General features: G+C 39.3%; 1 protein-coding gene across 1 annotated transcript in view; it reads left to right on the plus strand.

Annotated features, from left to right (window-relative positions):
- Nucleotides 1-6,152: 6,152 nt before the first annotated feature.
- The window catches only part of mitfa (melanocyte inducing transcription factor a), a 28,824-nt gene continuing 18,475 nt past the window's right edge, over nucleotides 6,153-16,501 (plus strand). Inside the window, exon 1 of the mRNA XM_047338621.1 lies at nucleotides 6,153-6,278. Within this exon, the coding sequence (XP_047194577.1) occupies nucleotides 6,264-6,278 (15 nt within the window). The 5' untranslated portion in view covers nucleotides 6,153-6,263. The remainder of the gene's footprint in view (nucleotides 6,279-16,501) is intronic.

Below are 16,501 nucleotides of genomic sequence, written 5' to 3' on the forward strand. Positions count from 1 at the left end.
TTTCAATCATGTCTTTTATTGCTTCGCCTGTTTGTTGTTTTTTGCGAGACCTAAAACATCTCTCTGAAAAATGAAAATATTGTGTGTTCTGTGGTTTTTGTTGATTCTGACTTCAGTTTGTTCTGTTTTTTTTTTTACGTTTGCAGGATTTCTGATGATTGTTTGAGAGTCAAAATAAACTTGACCAATACCCAGTGGACACAGTCGTGGTGCTGCAGACACTGAGATACTGTTTGAACCTTATAAAAATGTTTTGATAATAGTTTTGATCCACCTCTAAATTCTAAGCTCCAAACACCAGTTGAAATGAATGGAGATAGTGTGATAGATAACTGCTCCTGTTGCAAAACTACAGAACAACTTGACCTACTTCCTGAAACTAGTATTTCCAATTAAAGCACAAATGTCAAGCAATTTGGATTCGTCATTGTGAGACATTGTTGTGTCACACCAGGAAGTCAAAGAGCACTTTAAAAGGACCTATAATTCCTCAAAGCACAGCTATAGTGAAGTGGGAACCCTTGATTCACTGACAAACATGAAAATAAAAAGGTAAGAGCTCTCTTTTATCCTCGTATAAAAGTCATGTCTTTTATTTTTATTGTGAACATTCACACTTCTTGAGTTCAATATAAAGCTCACAGATGTTGTTGCCTGGGTTTCCATGTGCCTTTTTTAATGCTTAACTGATGGGTGTTTATGAGCAACTTGATGAGTGTGTTACGCTTGAACACCACATCCTAACCATTGGCAACACATCAGCTGTGTGTCTGAGCTACGCACATGCACACACACGTTTGTACATCTATCTTAGTGAGGACACTCCTTGACATAATACATTCCCTAGCCCAGTGGTCACCAACCTTTTCGAGTCCAAGATCACTTTTTAATTCCAAACGTAAGCCGAGATCTACCACCCTGATATCTTCCAAAAAACCCACTTAGGAGGGTCATATTTATTATTTTTTGCAATTTCTGTTAAAGGCTGAATGTACAAGAAATTAATATACACAAAAAGAGGCAGCTGTGCAACTTTTTCTATTAAATGCACAATATTCAAATTAATATCAATTCATATTTACAATGCACAATATGTAGCTTCTCAGTTCCACATCATGTTCTGCAGAGGAGCTGCTACTGCAGCACAATGTTGTTACATATAGGCTTTGATTTTAATATGGCCACAAATATGATTAATGCCTTGTATGAAAGAAGTCCCTTGTACTCAAATAAATACCAGTACTACACAATAGGAAGCCGTGCACTTCCGCTCCTGCAAATATTTCACAATAAAAAAAACTTTTTAAACAAGGGAATGGATTCCATCAACAGAAACGCTAGAGTATTTTTATTTTGAAAAGGCATACAGAAAGTGTTGCAACCATTTGTTTGTGACATAAATTCATCAGATAAACATTAAAACTCAGGTGAAAGATAATTTTCTCTGTTTATTCTGCTGTGAACCACAATGTTTATCTGTCTATGACACAAACACTTTCTGAACCCACTTTCTAATTCCGTTTCAAAGCAAAAGCACTCCCGCGATTCACTTTCTGAATCCACTCATTTGTTCCAACGGGGCTTTGATTGTTATCGACAGACTGAAAGATGCGCATCTTCATTCCTGACAGTCCTGACATTTACTTTAGTACATAAACCAACTTGTTCTTGAAGTATATGCAGGAGATAAACCTGCAAGTCCACCGCCAGTAGCGGACACACAGCGCGTGTGAAAAACAGACAACCGACACACAGCTGATCTGCGGCGAGACGACAGCCAGTGAGTCCAGAGAGTTGGGGGATCGACAGTGAAGACTGCGAGATCGACCGGTAGATCGCGATCGACAGGTTGGCGACCACTGCCCTAGCCCATTACCCTAACCTTAACCATCCCAACTAAATGTCTAACCCTAACCCTAAAATCAAGTCCTAACCCTAAAACAGCCAATTGAAAAAGTGAGGACTGGCCAAAATGTCCTCACTCTGTGGGGTCTATGCTTAAAATGGTCCCCACAAAGATACAAGTGCAGGAACACACACATACACACACCACCTTCATTGTCTTCTGTTGAGTGTAGAGAAATGGCTCTCTGTGGTTTCCAACAGACGATTTTACAGTGCGACTGGTTTTGAAGTAAAGACAATGAATTTAGCAATTAGCATTTGAACATGAATATGACACGATTGACATTTTAAGTGGGTCAGGCATTGATTTTTAGGACATGTATTCACGTCCATCAGAGCAGCCATCGAACTGGGGTCAATGCTCCAATAATCTAGTGCATCATTGTCCCAGCAGAAAGAGCAGCATGAGCCACCAAAGGGGCTGTGTTGTTCAAACTGTAAAAGAGAACAGAAGTGTGCAGTAATGACCAACTAGTGGTGATGACCAACTACCTACAGATATCATCCACAGATACCCCATTAAACAGCGCCCATGAAGTTGCCATACCCCTGGTCGAACACAACTTTACTTGTAATGGAGTATTTCCACAATGCTGTATTGGAATCTCTACTCGAGTAAAAGCTCTGAATACTTCTTCCACCACAACTTGTGGGTTCAAGCCAGGTAACGGTATCCAGTGACGGTCTCCAAATAACTGCCTCCACTTTCATGCAATTCCACTGAGCCACAGTTGGTGGCAGTAATGTGCTAAGGAGCTAAGTGGCCACAAAGTAAGAAGTGCTGAAGAAGCTAGCAAAGAATGACGTGAACAAAGCAAGGTAATAATCAAGGTTAAAATAGCTTTGCAAATATTTTAGGACTAGAGGGCACCAACTGAACTGAAACAAAGAGATTCACGTAAGCAAGATAAGCTTGTTAGCCCGAGAGCACTATTTTTGTTTATTGTCTATAAATAATCACTGCTGATGTGAGTAGTTTGTATGAGCTAATGTTGCAAATGCATTAGCACATTGTCAGCAAGGAGCTTCATCTGGATATAAATGTCAGATTTGTCAGTTGAGTAGAAAATTTGAAAAGGTCACTCTGCTGTTAAAGATACAGCATAAAAAAATCTTTAAGTTATGCACTGTGTTGTGTGGTAAGATTAGCACTAAACTGAAAAACACAGCACATTTAGTACACATCTGCCATTTTTGAGTATATATTCTTCTGTGAACACAATAAACAGTTTTACAACTATTATACAGCAAGCAGTTGGAGTTTGATTATCACAGATTCTGTAAAATACTGTTTCTGATTTAAGGTGGCTCACAAAAAATGTTGCCACTAATTCTGAAACAGACAAACCCATTAAGTCGTAAAGCAGTAGGTTCAAAAATCTCATTCTGCTGCATTTTTTTCACAATATCTCATTATGGACATTTGACTCGCTCACAATCACTAGCACTAAGAATGTCTTAAAGTCATGCATCTGAAATGTAAGGTGTAAAATTTGGTTCTACTGACCTTGTAATGGATCATGGCCATGACCAATTCTTCTGTGTCAACTGAACATGAATTAGTATCCTGACAATGATTTTTTTTCTCTCAAATGCATTTCTTGAGCCTTGCGTGTCTGTTTTGAATTTATAATATGTCGCAGAGGTCCACAACTGAAACAAAAAGTGGAAAAAGAGCTGAAAAACATAGTTTCACTAGAAAGTCACTCAGCTGGAGGCATACCTCCACCAAGACCCGACGGTCCCCTGATGACACCACATTTAAATGAACTAGATCCAGATTTTTTGTTGGACCTGCACCAAATTGCACACACTTTATATATAAATCCCCTAAATATGCCAGATATTTGTCCAAGATCCATAAATTCAACAAAAATGTTGATAAACACAATGTTAAAAGAAGTGGGGGAACATTTTTTATCAAACGGCCCTTTGATCTTGATCCACACAAATTTTATGGATTCTTCCTTGGGTCATGCCCCACCCCCCCACAAAATGTAATGGAAATTTGTTCAGCAGTTTTTTCATAATCCTGCTAACAAACAAATAAAACGTCCTTGGCAGAGGTAATCAAGTGGATAACATGCTCTATATCTGTGAGTGATGATACGCTAACAGTACTTTTCATACATCACTGCCCAGATAATAAGAGGAAATAAAGCCAATATCTACAAAATACAACAATTAACAAAAGCAACACAATTATGTTTAGGTATTCTGTTGAAGTTGTTATGTTAAAAAAAATATTGCTTACAATCACACTCAGAAAACTGCAAGGCAGATCATTTCTTAAATCTCACTTTTCAGGGGTTTGTGGAACGTATAGGATTCACATTGGTTAAGTGGCACTGGTCATGAACAAGACCCAAAAGAATCACAACTTAAAAGAAACAAGGGGCGGAATTCTGTGGATAATTAAGATATTCTTTGGTTAAAAAAAAACAAAAGATCATTGAGTTTCTTTTCTAGTCCTGAAGCGCTGCCACTGGTGATGTTGCAGTGATAGCTGCAGACGGGGGCTGGATTTGACATGCCAGCCTAATTAGTGCGATTATAACACAGCTGCACAGGCTGAGAGGATTTGAAGTGGTTTTTATCAAAAGGATCATTTTACCGGAGAATGCCTCATCCTGACAGCGTGTGCACGGCCCGATCCATTTCGGTTTGGGATGTGCAGGCACTGTCCGCTCCAATATTCTGCACATTTGAAAAGGCGAACTCAGATCGGTCAGACTGAGGTTTTTGCTCAGTCTGTTATTCCTCGAGTAAAGCTGTGAAGTGGTTGAATGATTTGCAGAGTGGTTCAGGTAGACCTCACAACAGAGCAGCTATAAGGAGTCTGGTGGCACAAAATCCACACCAGCTTACCGTCAAACCGATCTGTGAGCTGGCAGAGTATTGGAGGGTAAACTCAATTTGGCTGCTGATGCTGTGCTAATTAACAGAATTAACAACTTTAATGCCTCTTTCATTGCTTCTGTTGAAATTTGGGTTAATTTGGATTTATGCTCTTATCAAGGTTTTCCCAAGCAACAGTCAATTAAATTACATGTGTATGTGAAAGGGATCAAATTCAGTCATTAATCCATTAATAATTATTATTCAACTTTGCCGTCTAACTCATTGCTTTGGTTTGCTTGACCACACTAATGTTAACTTAAAGACACATGTATGCAGTTAGCATATAGCAGGACCCAGCCGCCAAAGAGGTAAATGTTAACCTCACGAGTGATTGGAGAACATAGACTGTATATAAATAAGGTCAAAATATCCTGGACAAGGGAACTGCCATCTTGTGCTTTTGACGTAATTTGGAGCCAGAGTCTGTGGTATCGAGGTCCCAGGAATACATGTGCTTGATCAATTGCGAGTCAGTGTCAGCTGTCAATCATTAAGTTTCACCCTCTTTATATCAATAAAATAACTAAATAAAACCAAACCAATTTTGAAAAATGTACACCTGAACATACAAACTACCTACAAATACAGAAACCATTTTTTCAAAATGTATTTGACGTGTCTCTTTTATTAATTTACTAGTATACTTTTAGCGAGCTGTCATGTCGCCAATCTTTACACACAGTCTATGGTGGAGACCAAAGCAGAGCTAAAAGGAGAGTAAATAACACAAACATGATCAATAAGACCAATTAATGCTAATGTTTTTCGTTGTGTAAACTGTTTTCTTGTTTGCAGTGTTTACAGTTTGCTTCTGCTGCTCAACAAAAAACATATTGGAAAGGTGACTGGAAAGAGACATGAAATTGAATTTAACCGAATTTTCCAAAACACATTTTATACTTTTATGAACACATTAAGAGCAGTTTAAATCAGTAAAACAGACTACACAGCATTGTGTTGATGTAAAGTCGCCTGTCGTCACATTGCATAACCTTCCTCGAACATAAATGCATCTTTCACCCCAATTCAAAGAACAATACCATATTCTGGGTAAAAGAATCCCTGGCGTCCTTGTCTCTGAATCATGATATTGTCCTCAATACCTCATATTGCTCCCTGACTCAGGATGGCTCAGAGAAATACCACTGGCTGTGAACATACACACCAGCACATTATTTAGTCTGGTATGTCTAACTCCTCCCTCTTACTTTTGCCCTTGGGTGGGCTGGGGTCTTCAGTGCTCCTCTGGACCTGCATGGCCTCCACAAGCCCCCCCTCCTGGCTGTGAGTCACTGGTCCAGCTCCGAAAGCAACTGGTGTTTGGCCATCACCAGGGTCAAGAGCGCAGGGTGGACGGAGAGAGGAGAACCAGGGACCTTTTACACCACGGCGCCCTGCACTCCTTCACCGTCCATGTAACGCCTCCACCCGGCCGGCCTGCTGTGAGCCAGCCGCCCATGGAAGTTCTCAAGGTAAGCCTCGTACACCTGTATAAGCAACAGTGATGTGAAAGGTGTCGGTGTTCAACATAGTGGTGGATGCTGTTTTGTGCATCTGTGATCCCATGTATTGGACATTTTCAATTTAAAAAAAATTGTTGAACAACTTCTTTTCAAATTCTTACATCTGTGTCAGTTCCTCAGAGACAAATACAGTTCTCTGAGAGTGGTCTGTGTTAAATTCATAGAGAGGATTATCTCTTGACAGAATTCCTGTTTCCAGACATTGGGCATTCAGCTCATTTAATCCTATTTGCTCCACTACACTGACATATTTTCATTCATTTGATTTCTGGTGCGATCAAATGGATCCTACGAAATACGTGAGAATACAAAGATGATAAAAAAAGTGTTACTGTTCCGTAGATAACTCTTGCATAATAACTCTTACATAGTCTGCTAGATCATTAAGATAATCTTGGCTGAATATAATTTGTTGCATTCAAGATAAGAACCAGGTATTAACTTTCACCCCCTTAGGAATTTCCAAAGGTTCTGAGAGAAAATTCCAACTCATGATATCTCTGTTGTGTTTATTGATTTTCTGTCCCTACAAGATCTAAAAATATCCTTCTCTCTGCCAGTTATCACAGATATGCATGTGATATCATTAAGGCCGATAGGTTCTGCTAGATGAGTGTAACGTTTCTGCCGTTGGGTGACATTCTTTTAAGGTCATGAATGACATCACTTGTTGACTTGTGAGAAGTACCATTTTCATCTTTGACGTATCAGTGAGCTTATTGATAGCCGACTAGCATAATCCTTTAACACTATAACACTTCAAGTTATTTCGGCATGAAAATGTAATCTTGCCACAGTGTCACTTGGCATGAGGCTCGCTGTTTTCATGTGGTTTTGTGTCTATGTAACAGGATATTACTTTATTGTTCTTTACTTCCTTGTAATAATGTCGCACTGCCATGCCATGAGATTGTTGTGGTGTTTATACTGGAATGGAAATATACAGTTTTTCCAGTGTAAAAAGTCCTTCAGAATGGCTGTACTAACAATAGAGCAGGACAACTTTGGGGAACTCTCTTTCATACCGTATCATTTTCACAGTTCAAAACCATCCAGACAGCAGTGCCAGCTCCCTGGAGAAACACATTTTGACAGTTTGAACCTAACCTGTGGATTATCAGAGACCCCCCCTAAAACCGAGCAAGCGAGGCAAAATTAGCTTAGAAGTACCAGGCAGAGCTGCTAGACCATGAAAGTGAAAACATAATGCTCAGATGGGGTTGTCCAAAAGGGGAGGGGGGGACCCTTAATTAGCCAGGTTACCTCTGACCCCTCTTAGAATCAAGTGATCAGAGATCAAGGCAAACGCAGACAGAGTTTTAATACACACTTAATTCACAAGTTGGCAACAAATAACTATAATTAGGTTCAGACCTGAGCTCAGTTAAGAAAGAAACTGAATTGAAACACTGCCAGATAATCTAAATCAGTTTTCTTTTTCTAAGTCTGAGACTTTAAGCCCTCTCTCTCTCATAATTAAAAACAACGTTCCATAACTTGGGGAGCTTTGGGTGATGGGAACAGCAAGTAAAGAAGGTCATTTACAATTTTCTAGTAAGTTCTAGGCTACAAATGATCCCCATTTTAGTCCATGTTTACATTTTGGCAATTTAGTAATATATAAAGTATGCTGAATTAAGATTCAAAATTCAATGTAAATATTATTATGCAGCACAATTTTGTGGAGGAAGGATTTCCATTGTAGTCCCTCTACGCACAAACATTGACTGTATAAAGATGTATGACATGACTGCTCCCCAAAAGTGAAGCCAAACCACTTTAATCTCCCCATGCTGGCTGGTAGAGGTCATAAATCCTGCCTTCTCCATTATAGTGGATAGAACATGGGCCAAACTAAATAGTCAAAGTACACATCAAATACATTTTTGTCATTATGTATGTCTAAATGCAAATTGTTGTTGTAAGTTAGGTTTTAATCGGTTATTTGATTATATAGTTAAACAACATGATTGACACTGGAGACAGACTCATGATTGGTTGAGTGGGTGCATAAAAAGGACCTTGAGGCCACAGCTCCATCCCCTCGTTGCCACTCCGCAGACTCTGGCTCCAAATGTGCAAGATGACAGCGTTCGTATCTGGGATATTTTGGCTTTATGTCTGGATAGTGGGAAGAAAATGGCATGCGTGGTCTATCTTTATACAATCTATGCTCACAAGTTATAACAAAACGTAAAAACAAATCCACTTCATTGTACTGCAACTGGACATCAGCCAGAAGTAGTCAGTGTAGAGAAACAGCCATAGGTCGATGCTTAACTCTTACTCCGTCCCTCCTACCTTTCTTTCTGGATCAATTGTACCATTTGCAGTGACATTTGGTCCGGCTGCTCTAGTTGGAGGAAAACAAGGGTCGAGATGACACCCTACACTTTTTTTTAAACTATGGGAAATATCCCATCTCCTCTAACCCTATGAGAGCTCATACCACATGGCCACAAATTCCCTGAGGTGTGAGCTGTTTCCACTCCACGTAAGTAGACGATTCCACCACTCTCTTCCCCCACATTTTCAATCTGTCTCCATTGTTGCCGTCAAAAGACTGCAAAAATGTCAGTTAGGTCAGAGATGACTTCATACAATGGAACCATTTTTGCAGCTTCAACAGTAGCTACACTACAGCTTTTCATGCCTGTGTATATAACTCATCTCCTTGGAGACTGAATTGGGTGTACATCAGTGCTGTCTTAGATGTTATCAGGGTTGTTATAGAGCAATGAATGTTGTAGAGCCTCACCAGTGGACGTGACCTCAGTACTTTATGAAAAGAAGATCCTAAATTATGTCCCAGAAAGCTCAGATGTCTCAAATAATATTAAAGGGGACATAGCATGCAAATTCCACTTTGTTAGTGCTTCTACAGGTTAATGTGGGTATCTGGCATGTCTACCAACCCAAAAACTCTGGGGAAAAAACACTCGCGCGTTTTGTTATAGTTCCTCTAAGTCAGAAACGTCATGCTTGAGCGACTCGATTGCGCTTCCTGGGTATTGTGTCGTAACAAGGAACTGGAAGTCTCCCTACATGGTCTTGGCCCACCCCCCCCCGTCCCGTCCCGTCCCCCCACACTCGTTACTTCCGGGTTTACACCGGAGGCAGAGAGGCTGCGAGGCAGCGCAGCGCCGTTCCCAAGCACGCAGCCGGGCTGTTCACACGGGACGAGCATTTCTCCGCTGGTCAGCCCGCGATTCACTCACATGTGGCATTTGTCTGGATCGTTGGGACTGGGAGGCTGCAGCAGCTGCTCGGGAGCGACCGCTCGCTCTCCCGTGCGTGAGCTGGAATTTGTGTCAGCGCCCGCAGCCAGCAGTGTGGAGGACTTCCGCAGTGTTCAGCGCTACTGTAACCCCCGAACCCCGACATTCAACGGGTACAACAACAAGCGGAGAAAGCAGAATCGCGGGCTGACCTTATATATACAGTCTATGGGGCTGACCAGCGCGGAGAAATGCTCGTCCGTGTGAACAGCCAGGCGGCTGCTGCGTGGAGAACGGCGCTGCGCTGCCTGCAGCGGTCTTCCACAGCTGCCAGCTGTGTGGAAGACTTCCGCAGTGTTCAGCTCTACTGTATGCCGGGTTACAGTAGTTACGCGGGGTACAGTAGTTACGCCGGGTTACAGTAGTTACGCCGGGGTACACCGGGCGCCGGAGCGCCGCTGCGAGGCAGCGCAGCGCCGTTCTCCAGCACGCAGCCGCCTGGCTGTTCCACAGGGCGAGCATTTCTCCGCTGGTCAGCCCCATAGACTGTATATATAAGGTCAGCCCGCGATTCTGCTTTCTCCGCTTGTTGTTGTACCCGTTGAATGTCGGGGTTCGGGGGTAAATGATGGTCTTCATAGCCCCCCCACCTCTCTTTCTCTCTCTGTCTGTCTGCTTGTGTGCTTGTAGTGGATGGGCAGAGGGGGACATTTAATTATGTGATTGGGAAAATTAAAACTCCAGGACAACAGAAGGGGAATACAAAGTATGGGATGCATATTTGATAATTTATATCATATAAAATATGTAATTTATATCGTTTAAAATCATGGGGGGGGAGGGGGGAGCTGGCTCATTAGCATTTAAAGGAACAGGCACTCAAAACAGGTCACTCTGTGGAGGGCTGTTTTATACAGGGTAAAAAGGGTGCTGTTTTATATGATCCTTGTGGTATTTTGACCAAAGTATGTTACAGACATTTCATTAAGACCCCAAGGAACCATATCAACTTGTGGTAAAATGGGCATGCTATGTCCCCTTTAAATTAACTTGAGAAATTAATGATACAATTTTTTCACTGTATATAATTTCATTTTTAAAAGCACGTGAATCAAATTTCCAAATCAGCCATGACTGAGTGAGTGTACATGCACAATACAACCAGGTCTTCGACCTAGTTCATATAAATGGAATGCATGTGTTAAATGTGCTGTGAAAAATGTCTATTGACAAATTTATTGGACATTCATTTTCAGGTGTTATCCTGGAACTAAACTTACACAACTGGGTTACTTTGATTCTAACTTATAAACATACATTCTGATTTTATGGCTCCTTTCCTGGAGTTTTAATGCAGTTGTTCCCAAATAAATGAATTGTATTGTAAATAAATATAATTTGAAAACAGTTAGAAATAGGGTATTTTAGTCAAAATACTGTTCAAGTCAACTGTTAAAAAAACATAAAACAATAATACAATGTAAAAGGTAATACCTATGCTTACTTAAATTTCGTTGTGTTCTTTACTTATTTCACACTATCCAGTTGATTCAACCTATGTAATGTGTAATGTAATGCGATATAATGTAAAATGTCATTTCTAAAACTACTAAAACATCTAAAAGAACAGATTTGTTTCAAATGCCGTTTTAAGTTATAAAAACAATTTCATTTTAAGTGAAATGTACAAGTACATAGAGTAAACTTAACTAAAGACTATAATATTTATGTATGTTGTCAATTCAAATAAGAAATGTCACCAGCCTTTTAGTTTACTTTGTCCTCAAATAACCACTGGAGTGATTATGAAAGATTAGTGACAGCATTAGTTGCAGCATGTTAATTATACAGAGCAACAGGAAACATTGCAAAAACTAAATTTGTTAGCAAACTAGCTCAATTTAATATCATTTGTTTTAGCCATTTCTGATAGTTGTTGCAAGTCTTTGGCACAGGCATGCTGGGAGTCAGGGGCTGAAATGTTTGGCAACCCATAATCTCCTGTGCTTTTCACTTCTCCAATGTTTGGATCAAATCTTTGAATCTGGCCATTAAAAATATAAACATATGCGATGTAGAAGTATTGTTCTCTCCAAACACTGTAGGCTACTAATCAGTATTTCTTTACTTTAACAACAGAATTAAATGGCAACATGAAATGTGAGAGGGGTTGGCTGTAGTGACAAACCATAGACCGCAAAGATGGACGAAATGACCGCTCCCCAAAAGTGAAGCCAAAGAATCTCAATCCCCCCCCTGGTGGCTGGTTACAGTATCAGTCTTAAACCCCACCTCCTCCATGTTAGTGGATAGGAAATGGACTAAATATTTTTTTCTGTACTTTCTATATGAGCAATTTTGTAACATTGGTAGCATATACAGCAGTTGAGTAAAGTGACAGACATATTTGACTAGTCAAGTTATACAATGACAAATATATATATAGCTTCCAAAAGTAATGAGGGAGTCTTGTTTCTGTATTTGTTATTCTTTTTTCTGTCAATGCAGTGTTTCCATCTAATATTGCTTTTGTGGTTTGACTCTTAAAACTCTCAGCATGTAATTGACATATCCCATAGTTAGTAATAGGATCAAAGTCACATTATTTGATGGCCCTGAAAAACCCTGACTTTTAAAAATCATCAGATTCAACTCCACGTGCAGCTGTTAGCGGTTTACACTGACCTTTTCCTCAAACTCCAGGCGCATTGAGCTGAATAATGCTGCATGTTTGTGCTCTTTCAATTTCGGGGAAGTCTCTGAGGTCTCAAACTGAGTTGAGGCTGAGTAAAGAAGAGCCTTTTGTTTACTAACCTCATCAGAGTATACCTAGACCTCTGTTCTCGATTTCTAAGAGCCAGTTGATTCTTCAAGATAACATTTTCAAAGTGTAGGACATGTCTGCACAAGTTTAATATCTACCGCATTCATTTTTAGTCAGTTTTTTTTTTCTCAATCACAATCTGTAAAGTATAGAGATAGGGCTGTGTGACCTTTTCCTCGCTGCTAATATGGAACATACAGTATCTCGTCTGAATTACTTCACTGTTTAACTCTGTTGCAGAAATCTTTGCGAATAGATAGCATATAGCCCCACACCAAGGCATGATAACAAGGCTCTGTTTATGTAGTTGCTAAATTAAGCGTCATTGTTTTTCCAATGAAGCAAGTGCATGTTCCTAATCCCACAGACTGGACGGATGTTAAATTGTTGCTAATGTTACCCAGTAGCCCCAGGGTAAGGCGCAGAGAAAACATCTCTTTGTTCCATGCTCCTCCTCTTGATAAAGGGGTCTGTCTCTACAGTATCTGCTATTTGCTGTAGAGAATTGTTACTAAGGGCATCAGGCAAGAGAGCAAAATCTACTTCCTCGAGGCCATGGAGGAATTCAGCACATGTAGTAGTTGTGCGTCTCAAAATCCGACTCCCTATTGTCACTTTGGACCAATTGTGTGTTCAGTGTTTAAACCTCCTGGGGAATTAAGCATTGGGCTAAAACATGGGCCCATACGTTACATTAATGTTTAATATGTTTATTATTATGTACACAAATGTACTTTTCACTTCAGGCCTACAACAGTTAAGCAATTGACACGCTGTAAGAAGAGCACTTGTCTAGCTTGAATTGCAGCTCAGTAGGCTTGCTTGCAGGCTAACCAGCAAAGTCATGTCAGTGAATAATGTGTTCTGCTTTTATATTTTCAGTTAAGATGAGTATTGAGGGATAACAGTTCAGTAAAGCCATTCCTCTTTCTAACTCAAGGAACACTCTGTTATATGATGTGTAGCTTAGCTGGAGGTGGGGGAAGGAAACTAGCTAAAATGCCTGCAGGTAATTTAAGTTGTCAATGTTTTGTGTTGTGTCTACTTTGTTGATCCATTCAGGATTCACACATGATGTTTCAGACATGGAGGATGCTAGCAGAAAGATGTTGGTATAGTTTTGGTGACTCAGTGCCAGGCTAGTTCCCATTGCTTACAGTGTTTATTCTATGCTAAGCTAACTGGCTGCTATCTGTTTGATCTTCTTTTTTAACAGAAAATGTGTACACATGTTCATGGTTACAGATTATTAAACCCACTGACTTTGATGACCCCCAAACATTTCCATAAGTAATAACATGAAGTTTACATTTGTGGTTTTGACAGAATTGTTTGTTGAATGGATTATAATTTGGTTAAATCAACGTGGAGAGATTGAGATGTACTGGATGAATTGTGTCCCAAACACCGCCTCTAGAAACCTCGATCCATCATAAGCCTGATTATGCTATAGTTGACAGCTTCTTAAAGATGGCACTCCTCAAAGTGAGATTCCTTTCTAATAAAAATGTCATCATTAATAAGATTATAAGATCTTAAATGCTTAAGTATTTTCCTTACTGAGACCTGCCTGATGAATATGGCAGCAAAGAACTTATAGAAGCTTCACCATCTAACTTCTATTTTTCAGAATGTACCAGATCTAACAAGAAGGATGGTGGTGTTGCTGTTATCTTCTTAGATACCTTATCATGTCAAACTGTTGCATTTGGTTCTTACTCCACCTTTGAATATAAAGCTTTGGTATTTAGATCTGTATATCCCTGTCTTGTGCTCACTGTTTATTGCCCTCTAAGGCTTAGGAAAGGATTTCTAACTGAATTGGGGAGCTCTTATCAAAAATTACAGTTCAGAATGACTCAGCTCTTATCTCTGGTCATTTTAACATTCACATTGATAACACCACTGACCAATTTTGTCAGCCAATTTGCTGATATGCTATTAACCTTTGAGCTCAATCAACACTCTGCTGGGCCTACTCATAACCGTGGTTACACCCTTGACCTGGTTATTTCTTAAGGTCTTGATGTAACCCCAAAGTGCACACTAGACAGTGGGATTACAGATCACTATTGTATTTTTTTCAATGTCACATTAATCAATAAACGCTCCATCTGTGCAGACACAGCTGGCAAGTTTATAGCGAGATATACTAACTCTGTACGCTGTAGTGGGTCACATTCTAGTCCTTATTGGTCTTCTTTGTCTCTGTGTGACAACCTGGTCAATAGTTTTAACCGTTCAATTTTACAAATCAGGAATGACATTGCACCTGTAAAAGCCAAGTTAGTCTCTGAAAAAGACTAAAGCCCCCTGGAGGGATATGGAAAGAGTAAGGGCACTAAAAAGAACCGGAATTGGAGCGCAAGTGGCGCAAGTTGACTATATTATCTATAAGGACCTGCTCAGCGCATATAATAAAGAATTCGAAAAATCTGTACAGCAGTACTTTTCTCAAATTTTCCTGAAAATTCAAACTCCAAGATTATTTTTAATACAACTGATAATACAGTTAATCTGTTTAGACCCATAACTGTTGAACTACATTCTTTTGAGAATTGTAATGAATTTGCCTCCCACTTTAAACAAAAGATTTACTAAATAAGGAATGACATTGTGCGTTGATCTGCTGGTAGAAGTGATTGCTCTTCGTTTGCTCATGTCTTACTACCAACTATTTTCCCATCTTCTCTCCTATTCAACGTAGTGAGCTACAAAAAAGGCACCACAGTTACGTTCTGCAACATGCCCTCTCGACAAAATGCACGCCCAATTGTTAAAAAATCTTTTTAGTCTCAAATCTACCATTCTTGGGGAAAATTCTGGAAAATGTTGGTCAGTAACCCTTTCATTTACAAGCTGTTAATTATGTGTTAATTACGTAGTAATATGAAGAAATGGTTAAGTAACAGTAAAGTAAAATCTGCAAAAATCTGATTAATGACAAGTTGTAGCAGTAGAATTACTGGGTAATTACTTAGTAAAATAGTCGAGTAGAGGGGTTTGGTCTGTATAAATTGTTATGACAGGTATATAGACCCTGTGTATGGGGTAAAACAGGGGGGTTGTTTCAGGCTACCATACAGACTAACGTTATACTTTGGTAGTTACTGAGTATTTACCATTTGTATCCTTTCTTGCATGTCAGGCTGTGAGCAGGTTATACCAGGTTGGGTGGTCTCATATTTCAATTGTCAGCATGTAAACATTGTTGCCCAAAGTAAATGCAGCAGCCATTTTCCACAACATGTCCAAGTACTTTCAGCATAATAAACCAGGTGTATTTTTTATAATTTCCACATTACCTTCCAATAAGCCAAGAAGAGTGGTAGCCATTGAAATAGTAGTAGTATTTAATTTTTTTGTAACAATAAAACTTGCATCACTTTATAACCCACTGACTTTATGAAATCAAAAAGATGAGAGCTAAATGATTTGATTAAAAAGGGCATGTAGGGTCTTTCTGTCACCGGTGTGACTCTTTTGGCAATTTTAAAGGTTTGGATGAAAATATTTTTTTCAGTCTTTTTAGCACAGGAAATTACAGTCTCAGAAGAATAATGATAACGCAATAAAACAGGAAATTATCCTTTAATTATATCCTTTATATAGGGGTTGTTGAAAGTGTTTTAGTTCATTTATGCAACCATGTATTTGCTATAAAAATGAAAATATCTGAAAGACTTGTAAAAAAGTAATGATGCAATCTTTTAAATCTTAACTCTAAGTGGATGTAAAATTATGATGTCAAATGTGACAAATTATATTTTAAGTGGCAGAAAAAACATGCAGTGATACAATAAAACACCAGTGACACACAAAGGACCACAGATCTGTATTTTCATCTGCTAAACTTTTATTAATAGATCAACCTGAATTATTACATTTGCTCTAAAATCACTAACAGTTGGTGAAAGCATTGAAAGCTCTTGGAACAAAATTTACAACACATTTTAACTGCTTTAGAAAAACAACAACAAAGTAGCTACTGTACATTTTCTAAACCAAAGCTGTCTGCTATTTTTACCATTACATGCTATCTTAGTAGATTGTGATCAAGAAGGTTACCTTTGAACTGTCCCCATTTTACATTTCATTTTCATTCCATCCATTTACACCGGGGATCATGT

This window comes from Hippoglossus stenolepis, chromosome 3 (assembly GCF_022539355.2).
Source record: "Hippoglossus stenolepis isolate QCI-W04-F060 chromosome 3, HSTE1.2, whole genome shotgun sequence".
In the NCBI taxonomy this organism is placed as follows: Eukaryota; Metazoa; Chordata; class Actinopteri; order Pleuronectiformes; family Pleuronectidae; genus Hippoglossus; species Hippoglossus stenolepis.